The sequence below is a fragment of the Onychomys torridus genome, chromosome 22 (genome assembly GCF_903995425.1).
Source record: "Onychomys torridus chromosome 22, mOncTor1.1, whole genome shotgun sequence".
Taxonomy (NCBI): domain Eukaryota; kingdom Metazoa; phylum Chordata; class Mammalia; order Rodentia; family Cricetidae; genus Onychomys; species Onychomys torridus.
Window position 1 is genome coordinate 23,660,735 of NC_050464.1, and position 23,644 is coordinate 23,684,378.

Sequence of the window (23,644 nt, forward strand, 5' to 3'; positions counted from 1 at the left end):
GTGCTGGATTTTTTGTTTTGTTTTTTGGTTGTTGTTTTGTTTTTTTAAAGATTGATTGATTTATTATGTATACAGTGGTCTGCCTGCATGTATGCCTGCAGGCCAGAAGAGGGCACTAGATCTCATTATTGATGGTTGTGAGCCACCATGTGGTTGCTGGGAATTGAACTCAGGACCTCTGGAAGAACAGCTAGTGCTCTTAACCTCTGAGCCATCTCTCCAGCCCTTGTTTTGTTTTTTAAAGACACGGTCTTACATTATAGACTCAGCAGGCCTGGAACTATGTAGACCATGTTGGCCCAGAATCCACCTGCCTGTTTCTAAGTGCTGGGTGTGCACCACTGTGCCCTGCAGGATGGTACATTTTGACAGAAAAATTACATGTCATTATGTGTGGGTACAGGCCATGTGCGCCATGGGGCACATACGAAGGGCCCCAGGTCAGCATGGGGGGAGTTTGTTCTCTCCTTCTACCATGTGGGTTCTGAACTCAAGTCCTCAGCCTTGGTGGCAGACATTTTACACACTGAACCATCTTGCCAGCCCAGGGTGGTGCATTGAAGGGCTCACTGTGTCTCCTTTTGGCCATGAGTGGATGTATCACTGGGGTGGCCCTGACTGGGCTCCCAAGTAGGAGCAACAGGAAACAGCCTGGGCAGATGGTTGCTTACACCTTGTTTGATTATAAAATGGGAGTTGGATTGGTTGTGATCTGGCCCTTGAAGTCATACAGGGGGTGCCTTGAACTTCTTCCCATGCACGGAGCAGATGTTTGATCGTAAGGCCCCAAAGCCCATGACTACCCTTGTTGGGTTCTGGGCCCTCATTGGATGGTAAGAGTCCTCAGACCTTCCAGGGTCACATGGCCACAGACTGGCCATCCACTTGAGTGAAGAGGGTCAGTTTGGCCCAGGACTCACAGACCACACAAATCAGAATTACAAGTGAAGTGTGTGGTTTTTGTTTAACAGTGATTTGTCTAGAAAAGGATGCCATGTAGTATCATACTGAATGTTGCTGCGGGACAAGAGCTGGATGTGGCCTGAGGAAGCTCATGTAGGTTGACCAGACATATAGGGTTGGGTACTGGGTAGCAGTGCCTGGCTGGGATTCAACTGACTGGGAAACTGGGTTGGCTCCTTGCCCAGAGTGAGTGTGACTGGCACCAATGGAACCAGCGAGGGAGTCTCAAAAGTTTGATGGCCCTCAGGAGTCATCATGTTCTATAAGAACAGTGCGAGTCTAGAGGCTGCATCATATCCAACAGCCTGGGGGTGGAGTAGATACTCTTATTCCCCCCCCCAGCCTCTTTATAGGGGTGTTCATCAAATCATAAAACACAGGGGTCCAGCTGCCGCACACTGCACAGGAGCTGGTACATTGGCACCTCCCTGGGAGACCCCTGGCTGAGGCAGTGGAGGGAGGCAGGCAGGGGTGGTTCAGAAAACTCCATGCCCACTGATGGTTTCCGCTCAAGACCAGAGGTATAAACAAGTTGCTTTTTTTGTACTGGAGAGCAAGCCCAAAGCCTTGTGCTCCACGACCAAGCTGTCCACCTGTCCAGTGTAGAAAAATTTTATTAAGAGTTTGGGTCTTTCAAGTGAGTGAGACACCAGCATCTAGACAGCTCCAGCCTGCAGGCCGGGCTTTTGATGCTGTAACAAAGACTCTTTAGGGCTCTCCTTGCTACTGGACGGGACGGCTGTATCCTGCAGGTGGGCGGATATCATAGGAACGTGCTTTGACATAGGGCAGAGTGGGGTGACCCCCATGATACCTCAGACCTCTATTCTGTCCTGTGTAGCTTAACGGGTGGGTGTGGGACAGGGCGCCTGGCTGGGTGCTGGCCTGGGCTGCTCCCTCATCCTGACAACGCTTGAACCTGGGTTGGGAGGGAGCGGCACCAGTGCCATGTATGTGAAGTGTGTGACCTGGGGTGTGCAGAAGCCGCCTTACCTGAGATGGGACCAGTTGGGGAGGGGGGTGTGATCATATGTCCAATGACAGAAGCTGCCTACTATACATCCAAGCCTACATGGGGAGCTCTGCCCTTGGGTATTTTCTATCCCTCAGGCCCATCCAGTCCCAGAACCTTCAGCTCTGGTAGCTGATCACTCCTTGGTCCTTGCTCAGAGGCTCTTTCTGGACTACAAAGGTCTGCCACTCAGAGCAGCAATTCTTCCATAGCTCCTCCAAGCCCAGGGTGGGCCAGGAGGCGACATCGTCATGGCCCCAAAGGATGCTACTATTAACCAGGCCATGCTGAGTATCCCTGCAGCTGCCCCTTTACAGTCACCCTGGGTTCTTCATCCCAAATATTACCATTTCCCTACTCAGGGCCTGGGACAAGTCAACCACCCCTTAACTGAACCCCCACTTTTATTCCAGGTGTTAGAAGCCCCTCCACAGCTGAGGATGAGGCAGCTATGAACCTAAGCTGCAGGGGGTCAGCCCAGAACCGTAAGGGACATCTTGCTGAAGCAAGGGCGCTAACAGATGAAAGATGTCTTTACAGGTACACCTCCAAGCAACATCGCCCCGGGGAGACCCACAATTCTCTCCTGGCCACAGAGACATAACAGGACATAGCCTCCACTTCCGAATAGCTCGTCTGAGTTGAGGAGAGGCGAGTGCTCCTGGCCAGCATCTGTATACCTGTGGGGTAGATCCTGAGTGTGACTGGTCCTCTGTACCAGCAGACACGGTGCTAGCTGCTGCAATTGGCAGTGGCATCGGACTGCTGGGTAGGCACCCCTTCCCCGCCATGTTCCCCATTGGGCCATTAACTCTCTCACTTGTGAAACGGGGACAGTGGCCCCCTACGGACACTCTGAGGACCCTCCCGCTGTCCCCACCGGCCCACGTGCAGACGTCATAACAGCTGCTCAGGCGCAGACAAGGCATCCCCGGGGTTGTGACGGCCAGGCTTGAGCAGCCCAGTAAGGTGTGATGAAGCAGCGTGGTGCACAGAAGAGGACGGGGCACAGCCTATGGCTGCTCCGGGTGGGAAGGGTGTGTGGATGCCACTGGCAGGACATCCCTTCCCAGTAGGAAGCCACTCCGGCAGAGGCCACAGCACCCCTGGGGTTGGTGAAAGGAAGGAAGAACACAAGTCCTGCTGACTACTGGCCAGTGTGTCCCTGCCCTCCTCAGCTCCTTGATCCGCAAGGCCAGCACTGCCCTCAGGATGCCCTGGCGGAGACTGAGGTCCACAGGCCCCACAGCAGCGGCGGCAACAGCAGTTGAGACAATGGTGTAGACTTGGGTGCATCTGATGTGCAGGAGCATACTGCCAGGCTGTCCTGGGCTCCGCTGCGGCCCTGGGGGCCGGGCCCTACATCCTCTGTGTCCACCAGCGGCTCATCACATACCAGCCAGTCCCGGGCTGTAGACTGTGGGTACCCAGGTGCTGCCTCCAGCTCACCATCCAGCACCTTCCAGTACTCCTGACCTCGGAAGAAATAGGATGCCCCTGTAGAGGGAAGAGGAAGGTGGCTGAGCTGGTGTCTCAACCACGGGGAGGCTCTACATGGAACAATGGTTGAGTACAGAGCTGGAAGTGGGTGGGTGGGACATCTTAGAGAGGTCTGGGCCATGCCTGTCAGAAGCATGAGCCTAATTTAGGCAGCTGAAGGAGGCTCTGGGACACAGGAATGGACCCTCAACCTCCACTCTCCCTTGCACAACATCAGTTCTCTGTGCCTCTCTTTTGGTATTGGGGTTGGGGGAGCCACAAGTGGGGTACAGACAGGCTAAGTGTGGGGTATACGGTGGTGCAGGAAATCCCTCCCCCATGTCCTATCACCAACCCTTATCTACAGTCCAGGAAACATGCTGGACAGCATTGTCCCCTGCCTGGCACTCACCATCAGACCATCGCATGGCGTCATCCAGCATGCTGGGGACACCCCTCCACAGGGGGCCCTGGGCAGGGTAGCCCGGGTCCATGCGCCGTGTGTGGTCATCATAACGCCAGTACAGCTGGTCCTTAAAGAAATAAGTCCTGTCATTGTGAGCCCAGGAGAAGACAGCGTCGATGCCACCAGGCGGCAGGCTGAAGTCGGAGACGGGTCGCGGGTACCCTTCCTCTACGTTGTTGTCCTTAAACACCCAGTATCTGTCTCCTGGTGGTGAGAGAAACAGCCATGGGCTGCGGCAAAGGCTCACACGGTCTTGACTTTTCCCAGGGTCCCCCCATCTTCACCCAAGTGGCAGTACAACGTAGTGATCCCATGTCAACAAGTCGAGGAGGAGCCCTGTCTGAATTTACTGAGCACCTACTATATGCTTGGTGTGGGTCTGAGACTCAGATCCTATTCTGGCAGTCACTCAGAGGCATGGAACCCTGCTCTGTGACTATTATGTGTGAGTGGTCGGAACATCTCCCCTCCCCGTTTTTGAGACCTGGGCTGATCCCAAACTCACTCTGTAGCCCAAGGGATGACCTTTAACTTCTGGTCCTCCTGCCTCTGTTACCTGAATGCTAGGATTAAAGGCATGTACCACCATGCCTTGTTTAGGGATTCCTAGGGATTGAACCCAGGCTTTCATACCTACTAATCAGGTGCCTTAACAACTGAGTCACATCCCCAAGCCAGGTATGGCCACCTTATGGCAGGGAACAGCAAAAGGGCATTCAGTCTGAGGCCTAATTGCAAGTGAGATGCAGGTCTTTCTGTGAGACTTTATGAACCAAGACACTGAAGAACCAGTGGAACAAGGATAAATGTGCCAGCTGGGAGCTGAGGCTCCATCCAGGGGTACTCGTGTGTGGGGTGAACCCAGGGCAAGATGCTCAGGTGACTCTGGGCTGTTACCAGGGCTTCCTGGTAACTACAGGGTGGGGTGAGGAGATGGTATGTCCAGACCACCAAACGGGATGGGTCGGACACCTGATCCATGGGAAACACAGGACACACGAGGGGTGAAACCTGGGGTGGTAGATACTGAGAAGGCCCGAGGGAATGTTCTAGATTGGAGACCAAAGACGACACCGTGCAAGGGAGATCCTGGCTGGGACCCAGGTGGGGACCAAAGACACCACCATGCAAGGGAGAGCCTGGCTGGGACCCTGGTGATGCAAGAGGGTGTCTATGGACTAGATGAAGGTACCATCACTGTGGCCTCATTGGCTCAGGGGCCAGTGCTTAGAAGCAATTGAGAAAGTTCCAGAGGGGGGGGAATAAAAAACCACCCTGGGGACATAGTGAGTTCTAGGCCAGCCAGAGCTACACAGCGAGACCCTGTCCAGGGAAAAAGAAAAGGCACACTGGTTAACATTGTCAACTGGACTGCACGTGGATAGCATCAAGCCTCCAGGCAGGCCGTTGAGGGATATTTTAGATTGGGTTGAGGTCGGAAGACACACCTGGAATGTGGGCAGCATGGTCTCTGAGGCTGGGATCTCGCACTAAATAGAAAGTGAGCTGAGTGCCAGCACCCATCTTCCCTGACTAAGGGGTACCACGTGACTAATACCTGAGGCCAGAGGCTCAGTGTCCTCATAGAGACCTGAGCTGGGCGAGTGACCCAATTAAGGATGGTGGCACTTCCGAGCTGAGGGCCAGCCATTCGCTCACCTTAATCCTAGGTTTCTGTCCCATAGTTAAGAAAGGAAGCATTCCACTCGGACCTGTGCGTGGGCCCAGGAGGCTCACACTTCATACATGCCCACCTTCCCTCTCTAGCTTCCTCCTTCATAACTTAGGCTGGCCTCCAACTTGCTACATGGCTAAGGATGACCTTGAATTTACAATCCTCCTGCCTCTAACTCCCCAAGTGTTGGGATTAATACACCCGATAACATGCAATGCTGGGGCACACACCCAGGGCTTTGTGCCCATGAAACAAGTATTTAGCCAGTGAAATGACATCCATGGTCCCCCAGCCACCTGATTTTTGGGAGACAGCCTCAGTATGTAACCCAGGCTGGCTGGGAGTTTGCAGCAATCCTCCTGCCTCAGCTTCCTGAGTGCTGAGATTATAGCACTTCCTGGCCTGGGGCCCTTTTCTCTTCCTGTGGGATAGATGTGGATGCAAGAGACATATCTCGTCTAAGGCCAGCAGTGAAGGTCTAGGAGCCTTTCTTTAGAGTTAGGGACATGGTAGGGTGGCCTAGACAGAGGCTGCTGCTAGGGACTATGGCTTCATATTCCCTTGCATTTCATGGCCTGAGGCCCCAGCAGCCACGGGGACTCTTAGTTTTCTGCACTCAGAGGGGCTGTTTCTGCCTTGGGGGTCTTCACACTGGCTGCAAACCTGGCCTGGACCATGGTCTGTTCTCTCCCATCACCTTGAATGCTTCTTTGAATATACTCCTTCCTCTGTGTAGGAGCTTTTCACATCCCACCCCACCCCCCCCCCCCCCCCCCCGCTTATTTTGCTTACTGTGTGTATCTACAGCGCCCCCTACAGGATGAGCCTCAATACACATCCAAAGAGTACCCCTGCTCTTTCAGACTGGTGGGCAGGTCAAACGGCACAGAGGGAGGCCAGAGCAAGCTGTGGCCCACAGGCGAAGTTCACTCACCTTTGAAGAAGACAATCTTGTGGTCGCTGGTACGCTCATACACGGCGTCCACGCTGTCCAGGTGCAGTGGCAGGCCCCGCCAGAAGCGATGCATTTGAGCGGGCTGCAGGGACACCAAGTGCCGGTCCCGGGTCAGTCGCCAGAAGTACTTGCCTGGGTGATAACAGGGAAGGTGGCTGCTGGAGCCTGGGGTGGCGATGGGGATCTGTCCTTCCATTCCACAGGGCCCCAGGGTTAGTTACCTTTGAAGAAGAACGCTTCACCTCGGATCTGGGCCACAGCATCAAAGTGCGCAGTGCACCTGTGAGGCACGTCCTTCTGGGACCTGGAAGGACCCACAACAACCCTGTGTCCACATGGTAGGCAGAGCCCACCAGGCAAGAAAGGTCAGTTAGAGTGGGGGCCCAATAAGGCTCTAAGCTACATCATGAATCTGAGGCTAGCCTAGGCTTTCTGAGACTGGCTCAAAACACCAAAGCCAACTCCCCCAAACCTAAAACACCAGACAACTGTAGCACCCCAAAACAAACCAATAATGACAAAAAAAAAAGTGAGCTTGAGTCAGGTTTGTGGCCACACCACAGCTTACAATCCTGTACTCAGGAGGATCACCATTTTCTGGTGAACTTAAGTGTTGGGTTTCAATTGCCTAGGAATGAAAAACATTCCCAGGAGGGATAATCCTAACGATTTAAAAGGGAAACACAACTCCTAAGTTTCAGGAAGGTCCTGAAACTTACAAGATTCACAGGCCCCTTCCTAAAGTTCCTAAGACTGCTGGGGGAGAGGAGACTCTCGAGTTGGCTGATGCAGCTCCACAGGAAGACCTTGTCTTTAATTAGAAAGGAGCTGGAGAAACAGCTCAGTGGTTAAGACCCAGGTCAGTTCCTAGCACTCACATCAGGTAGCTCAGAACTGCTTGTAACTCCAGCTCCAGGGTCATCCAATGACTCTGGCCTCTATAGGCACCCCAGGACCATGCACATATACATACAGACACACATCACTTTTAAAAATCTTGAAAATAAATGGAAAAAAACAGCTTCTGGGCTTCTCAAGGAGATAAGGGTCTCAGCATATACAGCCCCACAGGTAGGAGTTGGGGTGTGAGTGTTCGCCAGCATCACACTCTAGAGACTAAACGTGGGTCCTGTCTACCACAGTGCTAACTGTGCAAGCACAGGACCCCAGAGCACTACCCTACACAAAGGGGATTGAGAGCAGAGCTGTGGGTAAGAGCCAGCGGTCAGTGACAGCACAGTGTGATGGAGACCTGGGGACAGTGTGGTACATTTGCTGAAAGGGGTCTGCTGCAGTGAGTTTCCCAGCAAACCACCTGCAGGGGCCATACACACACCAATGTGCATATGCATGAGGACACTCACCCTTTGTCATTATGCGGAAGCCTCTGGCAGGGGGTCACACACATGTGACCTAGAGAACAGGGTGGGAGGGGTTGGTAGGAGAAAAATGATTCTTGCAGGGATGTGGCTCAGTTATAGAATGTCCCGGGTTTGATTATCTCTTAAAAAAAAAAAAAAGGAAAAAAACCAACAAAACCAAGCCAAGCGTGTGGCTTTGTTTCAGCCCATGCCTGAATACCAGCACTCGGGAGGCAGAGGCAGGACATTCATGAGCTTGAGGCTGGCCTATGCTATATAGCAAGTCCCAGGCCAGCCAGGGTTACATTGAAAGACCCTATTTGAAAAGAATCAACATGGGGTCAGTGAGGAGGTGGCTCCGTTCTTTAAAAGTACTTGCTGTCAAGGCTGATTACCAGAGATCAATCTTGAATCATTATGGTGGAAGGAGAGAACCTGTTCCTACAAGCTGTCCTATGACCTCCACATACACTGTGCTCACACCAAATATACATACGTATGTATGTGTGCATGTGAGCTTGTACACGTGCATGCACATGTATGCACACACACACATGCAGGCTGGGGATGTAGCTCAGGTGGTAGAGTATTTGCCTAGCATGCTTAAGGTCCAAGATTTGATTCCCAGCACTGCATAAATCTGGGCTGGTGGTACATGCCTGTAATCCCTGAACTTGGAAAACAGAGAAGGAGAGGTTCAAGGTTGTCTTCATCCTTAGCTACACCGAGGGTGTGAAACCATCTTGAGATCTTATCTCAAAAACCAAACCAAAAAGTATCAACAAAATAATACAGGGTTTGGGATATAGCTCAGTACACTTGCCTTGCAGGCATAAGGCCCTGGGTTCAATCTCCAACACAAGAAACACACACACACACACACTCACTCAACAGATAGGAAAAAATGGTGAGTTGATCTTATCACACCTATAATCCCAGCACTTGGAGGCTGAGTCAGAAAAATTACAGTTCAAGGCTAAGCCAGGAGTAGAACCTTCCACCACAGAGACAAAAACCAGAAGCCCAAATGTACGTGGGAACAGCAAAGGGGTCAGGGGGTGGGGGTCAGGGAACAGAAAGGGAGGCTGAGTAACTGAAGGTTGTGCACTGTGGTAACTTTCAACACAGTGCCTTTTTAAGGAACCCTGCTGTGGTACCGAGAGCCCAAGCCCTGGGAACTGGATAAACTCAGCTCTCAGTCAGCTCTGCAGAGAGACTGACACAAAAATAAGATGCCAAGTCCTCCATACCCCAAACAAGCCACCTGTTTGCAAGATCTCTTAGTCCCCAAGGTCCTGGGCTTTGCAAACCAGGCTATAGGAGAGGAAATTGAGATTCATTGTAGCTCCGTGAGGTAAGGGGTCCTTTCCTCTTTCTATTTCTTACTGGGATGTTTAAGAGAAGAAAGTATCTCCCAGGCCCAGCCAGCACGTACAGCAATACCTTCCTCAGGATCCTGGGCTACTTGGAAAAGACAGCATTGGATTAGGACAGGCTGGGCAAAGTTTAGTGACAAGGGACATGGCTTACGGGGTGCTAGATCGATTGTTGGGGGGCTCCGGCAGGAGGGGTGGTTCCTCGGGCTCTGGAGTATCCAGCTGTGCAGTAGGGGACACGGACTCCCGCACACCTGTGGAGATAGAGAGACTGTGTTCAACCCAGGACCTTAGTCATACCAGCCTATCCTGGGGCCCTGAGCATGGAGCGTGGGCTGTGAAGCTGGAGGACCCCGGCTTCACTCATTCAGTTGAGGGGTGTCCAGGTGGGGCAGACCACTGCAGCTTGCCTGTGAACTATGTTATGCCCAAGGGCTTGTCCAGTGCGTCAGTCCCTCACAACTACGCTCTGGGTGGACACCCCTGAAACACAGAAGCCAGGTGATCCACAAGAATTCTGCCCCAGTGTCCATAGTGCTGGTCGCAAGAAGCTGACAGGGAAGCGACCCAGTGCTCAATGCTGGACTCATTCAGCCATAGAAAGGAACCAGGCCTGACTCCTGTGAGGGAGAAAGCTTGAAGAGCCGTATTTGGGGAAAGACCCGCTAACCCCAGAAGGCCTCACTCTGTATGGCTCTCCTTCCTCCAAAATGTCTCACCTTGGGCAATCCTCAGAGAGACAGCCCCTTGGGGGTTAGTTCAGGGTAGTGAGAGTTGTGATTCCCTGTACAACTCTGGCTGTGACAAACACGTGTGCACCTTTGGAGATGGGGGATTTTACTGCATTAGAAATAGCACTCGGGCTGGAGAGATGGCTCAGCGGAGCTACAGGAGCACCAGCTGCTCTTGCAGAGGACCTGGGTTCGGTTCCCAGCACTCACACACAGCATCTCATGACTGTCCATTAACTCTAGTTCCAAGGGATCCAAAGCCCTCTTCTGTCATCCATGGGCATCAGGCACTCATGTGGTACACATACATACAGGCAGGCAAGAAGTTCTCACACATGAAAAGGAGTAACACATGGGGCTGGAGAGGTAGCTCAGTGGTTAAGGGCGCTTGCTACTCTTGCAAAGGACCGAGGTTTGGTTCCCAGCAAACTGCCTGGAACTCTAGTTCCAGAGGATCTATTGCCTTCCTCTGACCATTGTGGGCACCCGTGTGCATATAGTGCATACACACACACACACACATACACAGAGGAAATCTGAAAAATAAAACCACCACCACCACCATCACACAGATGGGGTAGGGGTGGGGAGGTGAGGCACGGAGCAACAGGCTGGGGAAGTACAAAGTGAACTGGAGGCTGGGAGCAGGCTGGGAGCAGGCAGGCTCTACTGGGGGAGGAGAATGTTTCTGTGTACCAAACATCACCTCCCCCAAGGCATCCTCTCCTGGATGGACACAGGGCACAGATGCCTCTATTTATTTCCTGATATGTCCTGGACCAGATTCTGTTCCTGGTTTGGCTGTTTATACTCCTGTGGGGCTATGCTAGGCAGGCTACCTGCCTCTCATGCTCGTGGATCTACCCTGGCAAGCTACCTGCTTCTTGGTGCTGTGGGCTATTCTGGGCAAAGTGCCTGACTTTTAGTCGTACAGAGATATCTTCATAACTCTTACGGGCTATCCTGGGCAAACTGCTTCTTCTTGATTCTTTCTTTTTTTTTTCTTTTCCCTGTCATGGTTTTTCTGTGTAGCTTTGCACCTTTCCTGGATCTTACTCTGTAGCCCAGGCTGGCCTTGAACTAATAGAGATCTGCCTGCCTCTGCCTCCCGAGTGCTGGGATTAAAGGCGTGCACCACCACCACCCGGCTATTCTTTTATTTTTATGAGCTATCCAGGACAAGCTGCCTGACCTGGGTGCACTCGAGGATACTTTCTCCTTTAGAGTTATGTGATTAGATGGTTCATTTAGCACATGCCCAGTGCTTTGTAGGCCTGAGGCCACCTTTACTGCTTGCTGCCAAGCCTCTTCAAACCTTTGAGGGACAGATGTGAAATCAGCAGGGCTCTAAGCACCAGGAGGATCAGCCTAGAAAACGGAGGCCTGTGTCCCACGCCCTGGGCTCATCCCCTCTCTCCACTGTTCCTTTCCCAGCAGACATCATGCCCACAGGGTTCTAAACTAAGAAGGCACAGCCATGAGCAGAGCTTAAAACTACCTGGGGTATCTGTTCCTAGCCCCACCCTCCGTGTGGTCCATACTGGGCTTTGGGGACACTCACCGTATAACTGCCAGACACGCACCCTGTCCTCGTAGGGAAGCCCATAGCGTAGCGGGTCACCCACGGGGCCCTGGTAGTACGGCTGCATGATGGAGCTTGGGGCAGCAACATGGCTCAGACCAATGGCGTGACCGAACTCATGTACAGCCACTGCAAAGAGGTCCATCCCATGGGCATCTAAAGACACAGGAGCTTCATGAGCAGGGCGGGACAGGACCCCCTCGCTAAGGATGGGGCTGGAATAGAGAGCCGGTGCTCAGAGGGTGACTGCATCCTGGCTGTGTTGGGGGCCCCAACTAGCCCCATGAGTGCTGCAGGTCTGCTGAGACCATGCTGGGCTCCAATGGAGGCCCTGTGTGGCAGGAAGGTTTCTCAGGGGTCTCTTACACTTTCGTGGGATGGAAGTCAGCCCTTTTAAGGCTGGTCCAGAGTGGAGACATCCCAGGATTGGCAGGATTTGCCAGGTTCAACTACAGTAGTTGTCAACCGCCAAAGACCCTACCTACATGAGAGGTCTGGGTTCCTGTGAGCTGGGCAGGGGACTAGCTGGTTTGCCGAGCTGGCTGCAGACACTTGGTGGATCAGTATCACAAGATGGCCCAACAGTTGGTGGCTACCTCAGGAGTGCAGAAGGACTGAACTGTTTATGCCGACACTGGGACTCGTTCTGGGGACCACAGCTGTATCTATTTTTCATAGGTTCAGGGTGTTATTGTAGGGTCTGTAGGGCCCACAGGGGCTGCCCAGGCCCAGGTCTCCCCCGCCCCCCGACACACACACCTGAGGAACGGAAGGTCCATGCCTCGTCATCATCAAAGTGGGTGTCCCCTGCCGCGTGGTGGTCACCGGGGAAGAATGCATGGGCCACTGTGCCACCGGGGCCATCAAAGGGGTAGCCGTCATTGTGGTCGGCCTTGGAGAAGTCGATCTGGATGTCAGCAGTGTTGCCCGCTACCTCGTGGAAGTTCAAGGGTGTGATGTCACTCCAGACTTTGAGGGCGTAGTACATGAGTGCACGCACAGTATCCCGGCCCAGGGGTGAGTCCCGCGGGAATGTCCGGACCCTAGGGTCAGGGTCAGAGTGGAGGCCAGAGGTCCCTGAGGCCTTTCTGGACCTCCCTCTGGGGTGACCTGTTGCCTCCCCTTGGCAGGAGTGTTCCCTTATTGTCTGCCTTTTTCTGGTCCCCAGGAGCTGAATGCAGATGAGTCCAGGGGTAATATGCAAATGCAAGCTTTGCAGATGGCATGGGCGGGCAGAATCTCAGTGCTTGCTCCACCCTCTATCCACAGTCTACACCCTGGTGGGATCCTCTCTGAGCTGGTCTGGCCCCAGGGATGGCAGAAGGACAGAGAGACACTATCCTGGGGAGCCCCACCCTAGCCACATACCTCCAAGAAAGGTTCCTCTTGCTCCATTTGGTTGGTGGTGGAGTCTGTCTCTTCCTTCTTGCTTGGGCCCCAGGGGGCAGGTCCGGAAGAGAGCAGCGAGGGGTCTTCATCAGGGCCAGAGTAGCTTCATCTGCAAGGTAGACACAGGTGAGCAGGTAGACCTGTTTCCACCTCCCCAGAGAAGACCCCAGGTCCCCCTCAGGGCCAATGGCCTCCAGGCTAGATGTGCTCAAGCCCCACCTAGCCCCCACCAGGTTAAGGCAACATTCAAGTTCATGGCTCTGGCCAGTCTGAGTCCTCAGTGGCTAATTGCAGGGCCCTGAGTAGCTAGGATGGGTATGGCCAGGCTAGCACAGCCCTGATGGAACCAAGGAGCCTCCTGGTACCCCCTGGAAAACTGACCGAGGATGCCGGTGGTCTCCAGGCCGCCAAACTGCTGCATGGCAGTAATAGCCTTGGACAGTTCCTCCTGGGTCTGCAGCTGTCCTGTTGCTGGGTCTGCAGGAGGCAGGTAGCCAAACCTGCTCAGCCACTCCTGGGGACACAGAACAGAGAGGTTGGTGGTTAGAGCCCACCTGAGGAGGAGCTGGCCAAGCTCATGACTGTTACAGGGGAAATGCCTCTTGAGCCCTGGCCACCTCTTAGCCACCCCCCCCCCCATCCCTGTCCTTAAATCGAGTTATAAGCAGTGAATAAACGCAAAGCCGGAGACCCGGTGAGCATGTGCAGGACCAATGTCCGCCAGCAACCACTAGATGGTGCTGCAGTCCACATGCCAATTGTGACAATGACCCTGCCTGAGGCATGCAGCTGGCTGGCTCCAGCTGATTCAGAGGTCCTAGAGGGCAGGATGCTCCGAGCCAAAACCACCCTCTTTTTCAAAAAGGGCCCAAACAAGGTGTCCAAACCTGCAGACTAGTTTCCTTCTGTCTCATCAACACACACACACACACACACACACACACACCCCATTTTGAAATAGAGTCTTACTGTATAGTCTTGGCTGGCTCTATAGATCAGGTTGGTCTCAAAATCCCAGAGATCGGCCTGCTTCTGCCTTCCAAGCGCTGGGGTTAAATGCACCTGCCACCACACCCAGCTACACCTCTCTTTTGAGACGGGGTCTCATGTAGTTCAGTCTGGCTTCAGACTCACCTGGCAGCCAAAGATGACCTTGAACTTCTGATCCTCCTGCTTCCACTGCCCAAGGGCTGGGATTACAGGCAGGTACTACCATGCCTATTTTGTGTGGTGCTCAGGATTGAGCCCAGGGCTTTGTGTATTCTAGGCAAGCACTCTCCTTACATATTTTTTCTTTTCTTTTCTTTTTTTATGTGTAATTATCCATGTGTGGCACTGCACACTTTTAATTCTAGCACTTGGAAGGCAGAGGCAGACAAATCTCTGAAAGTCTGAGGCTAGCCTGGTTTACACAGAGTTCCAAGACAGCCAGGGCGACACAGAGAGACCCTGACCAAAAAAAGACAACATAAAAGTTAAACTATGTGCCTGTGTGTCTGCACATGTATACAGGTGACCTCAGATACCAGAACCACTAGATCCTCTTGAAGCTGGAGTTACCAGGCAGTTGTGAGCTGCCCAATGTGGGTGCAGGGAGCCCATCTAGGGCAAGACGACTCTTTTATTATTTTTTTAAAAGAGAATTAATTCTAAATTTGAATTGTACGTTTTATTTTGTGTGACAGTGTTTCGTCTGCATGTACATATGTAGCCACACGCATGTTTGTTGCCCACAGAGGTCAGAAGAGGGCATCAGACTCCCCAGGACTGGAGCTATGGGTGGTTGCAAACCCCCATGTGGGTCCTGGAAATTGAACTCAGGTCTTCTGCAATAGGAACAAGGGCACTTAACCACTGAGCCATCTCTCCAGCAGCTTGTCCGCCCCCTTTTTAGTTAGTGCCCCTGGAATTTGTTATGTAGACCAGGATGGCCCTGAACTCACAGAGACACGCCTTTCTTTGCTCCCCCAGGGCTGGCAGGCATTGAAGTTGTGTGCCATCATGCTCAGTAACCTACTTCTGTTTTGATGGACACTTAAAAAAATATATTACCCCATTCATGTCCTTCCCTGGCCCTCCAGGTCCCAACGATGCCACCCAGGCTCAATCAGGGGTAAGCTACCCAGGATAAGAGGTCTAGCCTGGATGATGTAATTTGCATACATTTGCAGTGTGCCTGCCAGGTCTCCTCTCTGGATAACACATATCCTTGCTGGGGTTTTATTGGTTTAAAATTCATCCCGCCCCAAACCTCCCTGCAACCTGTTAGTGTGTGTGTGGATGCCAGAGACCCATTTCTAAGGCTGAACAGCAGGACCTTCAAGGACAGGGCAACATCCCCAAAGCATCCTGGGAAGTGAGAGTCATGCCCCTGGTGCAGGCCCAGATCTGTCTTCTCCCCCATTTGGGGTTCTGTCTGAGGACACCTTGGTGAAACCTTGTTTTGACCTCTCCTCTCCAAACCTATTATAACATTTTAGTTGTTTTCAAGTGTCAGAACACACACACACACACACACACACACACACACACACACACACACACACGTTTTCATAGCTCAGACACAGGGCCCCGTGGCTGCCTCTCCATCCTGCAGGAAGTCCCCTGGAACTTCCTCAGCCCGTACATGGAACACTTCAGGGAGAATGGGTCCCTCTCCTGAGTGTGCACATGAATGGGGAATGGGGAGTTTGAGGTCCTCTGTGAGGGTGTCATCCTTGACCCTATGCTGGGATGGTAGTTGTTGCCTGTCTAGAGCAGGACATAATTGGGGTTGGCAGCATTGCACCTGCAATCTCAAATGCTCTGCCCCCACCAAGAGAAAGCTCAAGCCTCAGCATGCTGGTAGCCCCTTCCTGGTATCCAACCAAGACCCTTCTCCACAGCGCTGAGTCCAGCGCTAACAACAGTGGGCTTTGGCTTTGGGGAAGTGGGTGACTGTCAGCGCTGGCCTTACGTGGACACACACAAGAGGCAGCCAACCGACCAAATCCATACGTCAGCAGAGTATGGGTGTGTGGAAGCCTTAGGCAGCCAACTCATCCACCTCCAGGCGGGTGAACCCCAAACACTCAAGAGCTTCACTTTATTGTCTGGGACTAGTGGCTGATAAATGTCAAATAAGGATAACGGGCCACTGAGATGGCAGTTAGCCTAGGGGACTTGGAGGCTGCCTAGGCTGACAAAAGCCACCTAGAGGACAAGATTTCTGCAGGAAAGGCAGCCTTGACTGGTACCTTGCAAGCTAGCGAACCCTGGAGGCAGCCCTCATCACCCGACCTGACCTGCTCTGACCCCTGCAGGTGTACAAGCCCCTCCCCACCTCAATGTCTGCAGCAGGGTGGCTAGAGATAAGACTTCCGGGCTTCCTCTCCCCTGTCCCCTAATACCGATAGAGCCGGGACCACACACCCTGTCCTGGGCGGACAGCTTCCTGCTCGCCTGCCTGGTCCTCCTTCCACTGTCGCCACGGAGACAGACCGCTGTCTCCAGGGCAACGGAGGCTGCAGCAGGCGGGTGCTGTGAGGCTCAGGGTGAACCTTCCAGAAGGCCACTGGGGAGGGGGGCGGGGCCAGGAGAAGAGGAGTCCCACCCCCAAGGGCAGACACCCCCTCCTCCCAGCCCAGTCCGGGGAACTGGACCGTTACTGCAGACCAGTAGTCAGGCGGGCTGGGCAGTCTGGGATTCCTGCACAGATGTAAACACGCAGTCTGTTAGCGCTGGCCCCCTCCCCTCTCCCATCTCACTGTTGCATTTATCACCATTTGACACAATGTGTATCTTGTACAGCTTTAACGAGGCATAATATGCACAGCGTTACAATCCTTCAGATGATTTTGGCAAATTTATAGAGCGTCCAGGCGCCACCCCAACCCGGGTGCTGACTTACCCAACCGTCTCACGGAACCTGGGCAGCTCTGCCCACAGCCTTGGTCAGCTGCCACGGTGGCCCCAGGAGCCTGCAAAGCTTGGACTATTATGAAGCTGCCGACCACCCCTCATCCCTTTGTAATTGGACCCACCAGCTGGAGACAAACAGATGCGGCCAGCCCCATCTCACGGGCAGGGAAACTGAGGCCCAGAAGCCGAATCCAGACTCTTGTCCTTCCAGTGAGTGTCAGGAGCAGGGCCAGCTCCTGATATATGATAATGATAGACCTCATTCATATTACATATGATAACTGTAGGAGCTGTAACCCATAGGCAGTGCCACCTTTGGCCACTCACTCCTCACACTTACCATCTTCCTTCCATATAAGACCCCTCAGGCCCTTGTAAGGGCAAGACCAGTGGGGACCCCTCTTCCCCGACTGACTGGAGAGGAAACTAAGACCCCAGAGGAGTTGAGGAAGCTGTGCACAGTTACACAGCACGTGGGATACATGGCTCATTTATTAGTGAGTATGTATGTATGTAGAAGTCAGAGGTCAAGTTTGCTTATTACCCTCCAGGAGCACTGTCCAGCTCCTGTGTAACAGGGTCTCTCACTGGCCTCGAACTCAAAGATCACCCGCTTCTGCCTCCCAAGTGCTGGGATTAAAAGCATGTTCCACCACTGCCCGCCTATGGAACATACTCGTAATCTTGGCACTGGGGAGGTAGAAACAGGAGATTCTTGGAGATGCTAGCCAGAGACAGTCTTGCCTCTTTGGTGAACTTCAGGCCAGTGGTCTAAAGAGTGAGTTCTAGGACAGCCAGGGTTACACAGAGAAACCCTGGCTTGAGAAATCAATCAACCAATCAACCAACCAAACCACCAAACAGAAAGCCAAGTATGTTCCTCCAAGCCAAGCTATATATATATATCTGTGTGTGGGTACTTGTATGTGAGTACAGGAGCATAAGGAAGCCAAAGGCATCTGATCCCCCAGAGCTATAGTTCAGGGCAGTTGTGAACCACCTGATGTAGGTATTGGGAATCAAACTCGGGTCTTACATACATGCTCTTAACTTCTGGGCCACCTCTCTAGCCCCATGACCAGCTTTCTTTAGAGGCTTCTAGGGGCTGATCTCTGGTCCTCCTGCTTGCTTGGCAAGCACTTTACTGAGTGAACCTCTCTCCGGCCCCTGCATGGCCCTTTTAATAAAGAGAGGTCCCAGCAGGTAGCTGGAGTGATCCCATGCCCGGGTCTTCCTGATTGTGCCAAGGGCTGGCTGTGAAGGGTACTAAGTAGACTGGGGCAGATCTGGGCAGAAGTATGGAGGGGATGGTGAACGGAGACCATGCACATATCCCCTCAGGCCGCCTTCATCCTGATGGCAGCTGTTCCAGTGATCCTGAGCGAAGGGCCACTGAACGCTTGTAAATACTGGCAAAGCTCCACACAGCCCCCAGGATGTGGGGAGGATGGTAGGCACTGGTTTTTCTTCTTCTGCAACTTCCTTTGAGCACAGTGGGCACACTCTGTAAGTCACACAAGTCGGCAGGATGAAGTGGGCTCCGCTGTGACCCCATTTTACAAATAAGGGAAGAGAAGCACAGAGAGGTCGGGGCACCAACCCTAGACACACAGCACACGAGTGCAGAGCTGAGGCTGGAGCTGTCTAGCTTCTGGGTTATCCTGTAACTGCTGTAAGGGAAGGGAGGGGTGTGACAGAGGGCACAGCCAGATGGACACTCGGGGAAGTTGTTCTGGGTAGACACGGGCTTGTCCAGGTGAGGAGCCCCGGGGAGTGTATTCATTGTGGGAAGAGCAGGCTCGAAGGCTTGGGTGCAGGAAGTGGCTAGGCACTAGTACCCAGGACGGAGATGGACACTGAGGGGTGACGGGTCTGGGCACAGGGACAGAGTAGGACTTGGAGCTAAGAGGGGATGCTGGGCTGTATGCCCACCACATAACTACCCACCTTTGCTGCGAGCCTGGTGTCCAGCATCTATGTCTGACCCTTCATGTGCCGGCCCTGGTGTTTACAGTGCATTTGGCACCATCTGACACACTCTGGGAAGTCCCCAACAGGGTCCTCACTGGAGAATGCCCCACAAGCCTTCTGAAGTGCTCTAGCTTCCCCAAAAGTACAGCCTGCTCCTATGGGCCCATTTGACAAGAGAGAAAACTGAGGCCCTATGATCTGTTGGGTCCCAGAGCAGGTGAGCAGCAGCTTGGGACCCAGCCCAGATCTAGATAAAAGGTCCCCACATTAGATATCCACCATGTGGCCAGGTATGGTGGCACACAACCTTGATCCCAGCATTCAGGAGGCAGAGGCAAGCAGATCTCTGTGAGTTCCAGGCCAGCCATGGCTACATAGACCCTGTCTCAAACAGAAACGAAGCACCAAGTAGTGGACACCAAGTAGTGAGACTTGTTTCCTACTCGTGTGTGTGTGTGTGTGTGTGTGTGTGTGTGTGTGTGTGTGTGCTTGAGTTCTTTGCTACCTGAGATGTGAGCTCTCAGCTCTTCCTACAAGTGCGGCTTCACCCCTGCCATCATGAACTCTACCCCTCTGGAACTGTGCCCAATTCAATACTTCCATTTCTAAGTGGCCTTGGTCATGGGGACTTCTCACAGAAACAGAAAAGTAATAACAACAGTACAAGACTGACCCCAGCTTCATCCTCTTATTTTCCTGAGACAGTGTCTCACTAGGTAGCCCTGGATGGCCTGGAACTCCCTACGTAGACCAGGCTGGTCTTGAACTCTAAGATCTGCCTCTGCCTCCTGAGTGCTAGGATTACATCATTAAAGGCACGCACATCACCATGCCCAGCACTGGTCCTTTGTTGTTGTTGTTTGTTTTGTTTTGTTGTAGACACTCTCAGGTTGCTCAGGCTGGCCTTGAACTTGCTATGTAGCCAAAGATGACCTTAAACACCGTATCCTTTTCCCTGTGCTTCCAATTACGGGCAATTACGGGTGTGTGCTAACACGCCTGGTTTATTTGGTGGTGCTGGGGCTGGAAGCCGGTGTTCTGTGGATGCTAGGCAAGCAACTAAGCTACGTCCCTAGCTTTGCACTTTCAGACAGAGTCTCCCTCTATAGTCCATGCTGGCCTTAATACCATTCTCCTGCTGCAGGAGAATGCCTGTAACAGCAGGTCTGGCATGGTCTGTGTTTAACCGTTGCCTGGCCACCTCGGTTTGGGTCCACAGTGAATAAGCTACAGTTCAGAGTACAGTCATGGGCATAAGGATAACTCCTTCCTGGGCCCAGAAAGAGTGCAGGTTCCCGTGAGAGCTAAGGTCAGGACAGGGGGAGGTTTAGGCTCCAAGAAGGGGGCACACAGGCAAACCCTACACTCCATGTCCCTGCTTCCACCTGTCACCTTTGGCCTTGCTCCCCAAGGTCTTTACTTATCCATGGCCATCCTCGGTCCCAGCATGCCAGCCTTCAGGTGTGGGCATATTTGCAATGAAAATCTCAACCTGCCCTGCTGTGTGGTGCCAGCAACGGGATGAAGGGGGCTCTCAAGCAGACTCCTAAGCAGCCATGGGCAACCAGATACCTCGACTGCTTGGTGCTCCCAAGACACAGTCACACAGCATCCACCATGGTGCCAGGCCTGGCTGAGGGATACAATTATTTGTGAATGAAATATGGGTGGAGGGGGGACGTGAGGGTGAGAACCTGCAGAGCCAGGCAGTGGATGCAACATTCTCCAAGGCACGTGGTGAGTGAAAGCCGCAGGGTGTGAGAACTGGGGCCTGATCTTGGCTGTGTGAAAATTGTCCACTTCCCCATGGCTACCCAGCTGGATACGGGAAGGGCCATCAGGATGCTGCCACTCTCCAGAACCTTCCCTGGGGTTGCACACTTTGCTACGGGGCATTAACCATTCAAGAAACGGAATAACAAGACAAGGCCCACTAGGCAGTGAGGAGGCACATCCCGGGTGTCCTTCCAGGGGGCCCGGGGCCTCTTCTCGGCTTTATTCACAGGCGTTGGCCCCTCCCGGCCCAGCCGTGGGTGCAGCGCTGTCTGGCAGCGGCTGATCACAAATACAAAGGCGCCCTTCTCCTCAGAGGCATCCAGACTTGAATACGTTCAACAGCCCGCAGAGGGCGGTCTGAGGGGCACCAGAAAGCTCCCACCCAAAGCCCGCCCATCTTTTGCAGCTCGGTGCCCCTGCGCCCCAAGCTCTCAGGTGCCATCTCCTAAAGAGCCACCAGAGGGCACCCCCCACCACCACAGAAGAAGCAGGCAGGACCCGGCTCCCACACCCGGCAGGGTATTGTCCTGGGCATGGGGCTGCCTGCTGCACCCTCCCGCTTTACCCAGAACTGGACGACAGGGTGCTGCTGCCTCTGGCATGGCTGGAGTCACGCGCCCTGATCAGTGAGACCTTTCGGGGTGTGGGTGGGACGGTGACATCCCCCCCCCAGGGTGCTCGGGAACTCAATAGGGGAGGGGAAAAGTAGGATGAGGCCCACAGGTGCCAGAGGGAGGAGCCAGCTGCACCCCAACCTCCGAGGTCTGGCTGCTGCAAAACTTCCTAAGTGCACTGGGCCTGATCAAGAACTTGGCTCGTCAGGGGCTCCATCTCCCCAACTCCACCTTGGTGTTCTCTCTCCCTTAACCGGTCCCTTATGAGGCACCCTGAGAACTGGAACAAAAAGGGGTCTGGGCTCTACTGTCATCCATCTAGAACTGGGACTAGACATCTGACTGCTCGGGACAGCGGGGGAGTCTGCTATGAAAACCCAGGAAGAGGAATGCGAGGAACCCCTATTTTAGAGGCCACTGGGGTGGGAGGAAGCCACCCCTAGGGGACCCTCAGGCGTCTGTCTGCAAGTAGGCCCAGAAAGCATGGGGCCCGCTGCCACCCCAGATGCCTGGGGGGGTGGGGGGTGGAGTCAGCCTCTCACTCAGATCCAGGGGCGAGTCTTGCCAAACAGGGGGTTGCTCCCACCCGCCCCGGTGTCTCCTCCAGCATGACATCTCCACGGCACCTTGCCTAGACCCAAGGGTTTAGGAGTCCCCATTGCCAAGCACCCCTGGAGAGGGGACTCTGCCAGGACCCCATTAGTATATTTGCTGGCTTGTGCTGGGCAGGAAGCCGCCCCTGGCAGGGTCTCCGGATCTCAGAGGATCAAGGGCGCCCAGGCCGGGGCCTCCTCCTCCTCCTCCTCCTCCTCCTCCTCGAAAGCGGGGTATATCTACCGCGCGCGCCTTTGCAGAGGCTTCACGGGCCTGCGGAGCCATAAAGTCTGATCGAAACCTTCCGGGTCTCCTGCGGGTTTCCACCCGACTTCGGTCAGAAGGGCAGACGAGGGGTGGAAAGAAGTCGGTACCGGGGTTCCCAAGCAAGGATGCCCCGTTAAGCTCGGGGTTTAAGGTAGCAAGCAGTCTTGGGAGTTGGCGGGCTGGGGACAGCAGCGGGCTGGACGCGACAGAGGTTGCCACCCGCACCAGCGGGACAAGGCCGACCGCTCCCGTGGAGGAGGATGGAGAGGGGGGTCGCTCCACGCACGCAGTGCAGGCGGTTCTCCCAACCTCGTCAGCGGGGCAAACTAGGTTCCCGGGCGCCCACAAGCGCGTCCCCGGCTTGGGGTGCGCGCCCCTGACCTCCCACTCCCGCCGCGAAGCTCGCGGGGCGCACCGCTCCGGGCGGCTGTGACGCCGGTCACCCCGCCAGAGGTCTCTGTGGAGCTGCTTTGAACCAGGGACCCGGCTCCAGCTGGGCGACCACCTCCCCGGGGCGCCCGCGGCTGCGGCGCAAGATCGCAGGGAACGGGAAAGGGACCGGTGTCCTCTTCCACCTGCAAGCGTGCGCCCCGCTCCGCCCGAGTCCCAGCCTCAGTTTCCCTGCCTTGGAAATGGGTCCGCCGCGCCCGGGATTCGCGCACCTCTCCTAGAAGAACCCAGGAGAGTCTCCCTTCTCCCCTGCACCCCGTGAGCGCCCGGGGGACACGGCTCCGGGAGTCCCACGCTCGCGTCGCACACTCACCACCCCGAGGCTGAGGTCCTCTGCGCGGGGCGCGGGCGCTGCGCAGCCCCCGTGGGCCGCCAGGGCGAGCAGAAGCAGCAGCGGCGGCAGCCTGAGCCCGGGGCTTGGAGGGCCAGGTCCCCGAGGGGATCCAGGTCCCCGCGGGCGGCGTCCCATCCCGTTCTCCGAGGCGGGGTGGCGAGGGTCCCCCGCGCCCGCCCGCAGCCGGCTCCGCGCCTCACTCGGCTCCGCGCCCGCTCCGCTCCGCGGGACTGAGCCGCGCGCCCGCCCGCCTCCGGGGCAGGGCCATGCTAATGTATGCTAATAAGCCGCCTCCCCGCCCACTTCCTTAAAGGGGCCCCCGCGCGGGCGGGACCGGATAATCCGCACTGAAGGTTTGCCCTCTCGGAGGGCTGGAGCTCTGCTCCAGCTCGGGGAGCGGGGCAACTGGGGTGCGAGTGTTCTACATCCTCGGCTGTCCTCTGGAAGCGCCCCCTGGTCTCGGGCTACAGCTCCCGGTCCAGTTCCAGGTCACTCGGGACCTGGATATCGCCGCAGAGCACATGATGGGCGCATGGGGGAGCCCGCGGGCCACAGAGTCCTGGGGCGAGTGGGAGTGAGCACCCCGATGCGGAGGGAACGGAGATAGGGGGGAAAGGGTGAGTGTGATTCGAGCGAGTGTAGGAGGGAGCGGGGGCGTAGGATGGGAGGGGCTGAGGCCGAGAGCACACCTGAGTCCTGCATGGAGCACTAAGCACAGAGCACCTTGTTTCCCTAATTCGCCCGCGAAG

General features: G+C 54.7%; 1 protein-coding gene across 1 annotated transcript; it reads right to left on the reverse strand.

Moving 5' to 3' along the window:
- Positions 1–1,559: 1,559 nt before the first annotated feature.
- Positions 1,560–23,111, reverse strand: Mmp17 (matrix metallopeptidase 17). The gene is made up of 10 exons (XM_036172612.1): positions 22,875–23,111; positions 13,371–13,503; positions 12,969–13,098; positions 12,360–12,643; positions 11,580–11,756; positions 9,442–9,541; positions 6,772–6,854; positions 6,530–6,682; positions 3,867–4,124; positions 1,560–3,472 (listed from the first exon to the last, which is right to left on the reverse strand). The coding sequence occupies exons 1-10, from the start codon at positions 23,028–23,030 to the stop codon at positions 3,183–3,185; spliced, it is 1,764 nt and encodes a 587-aa protein (XP_036028505.1). The 5' UTR covers positions 23,031–23,111; the 3' UTR covers positions 1,560–3,182.
- Positions 23,112–23,644: the final 533 nt, after the last annotated feature.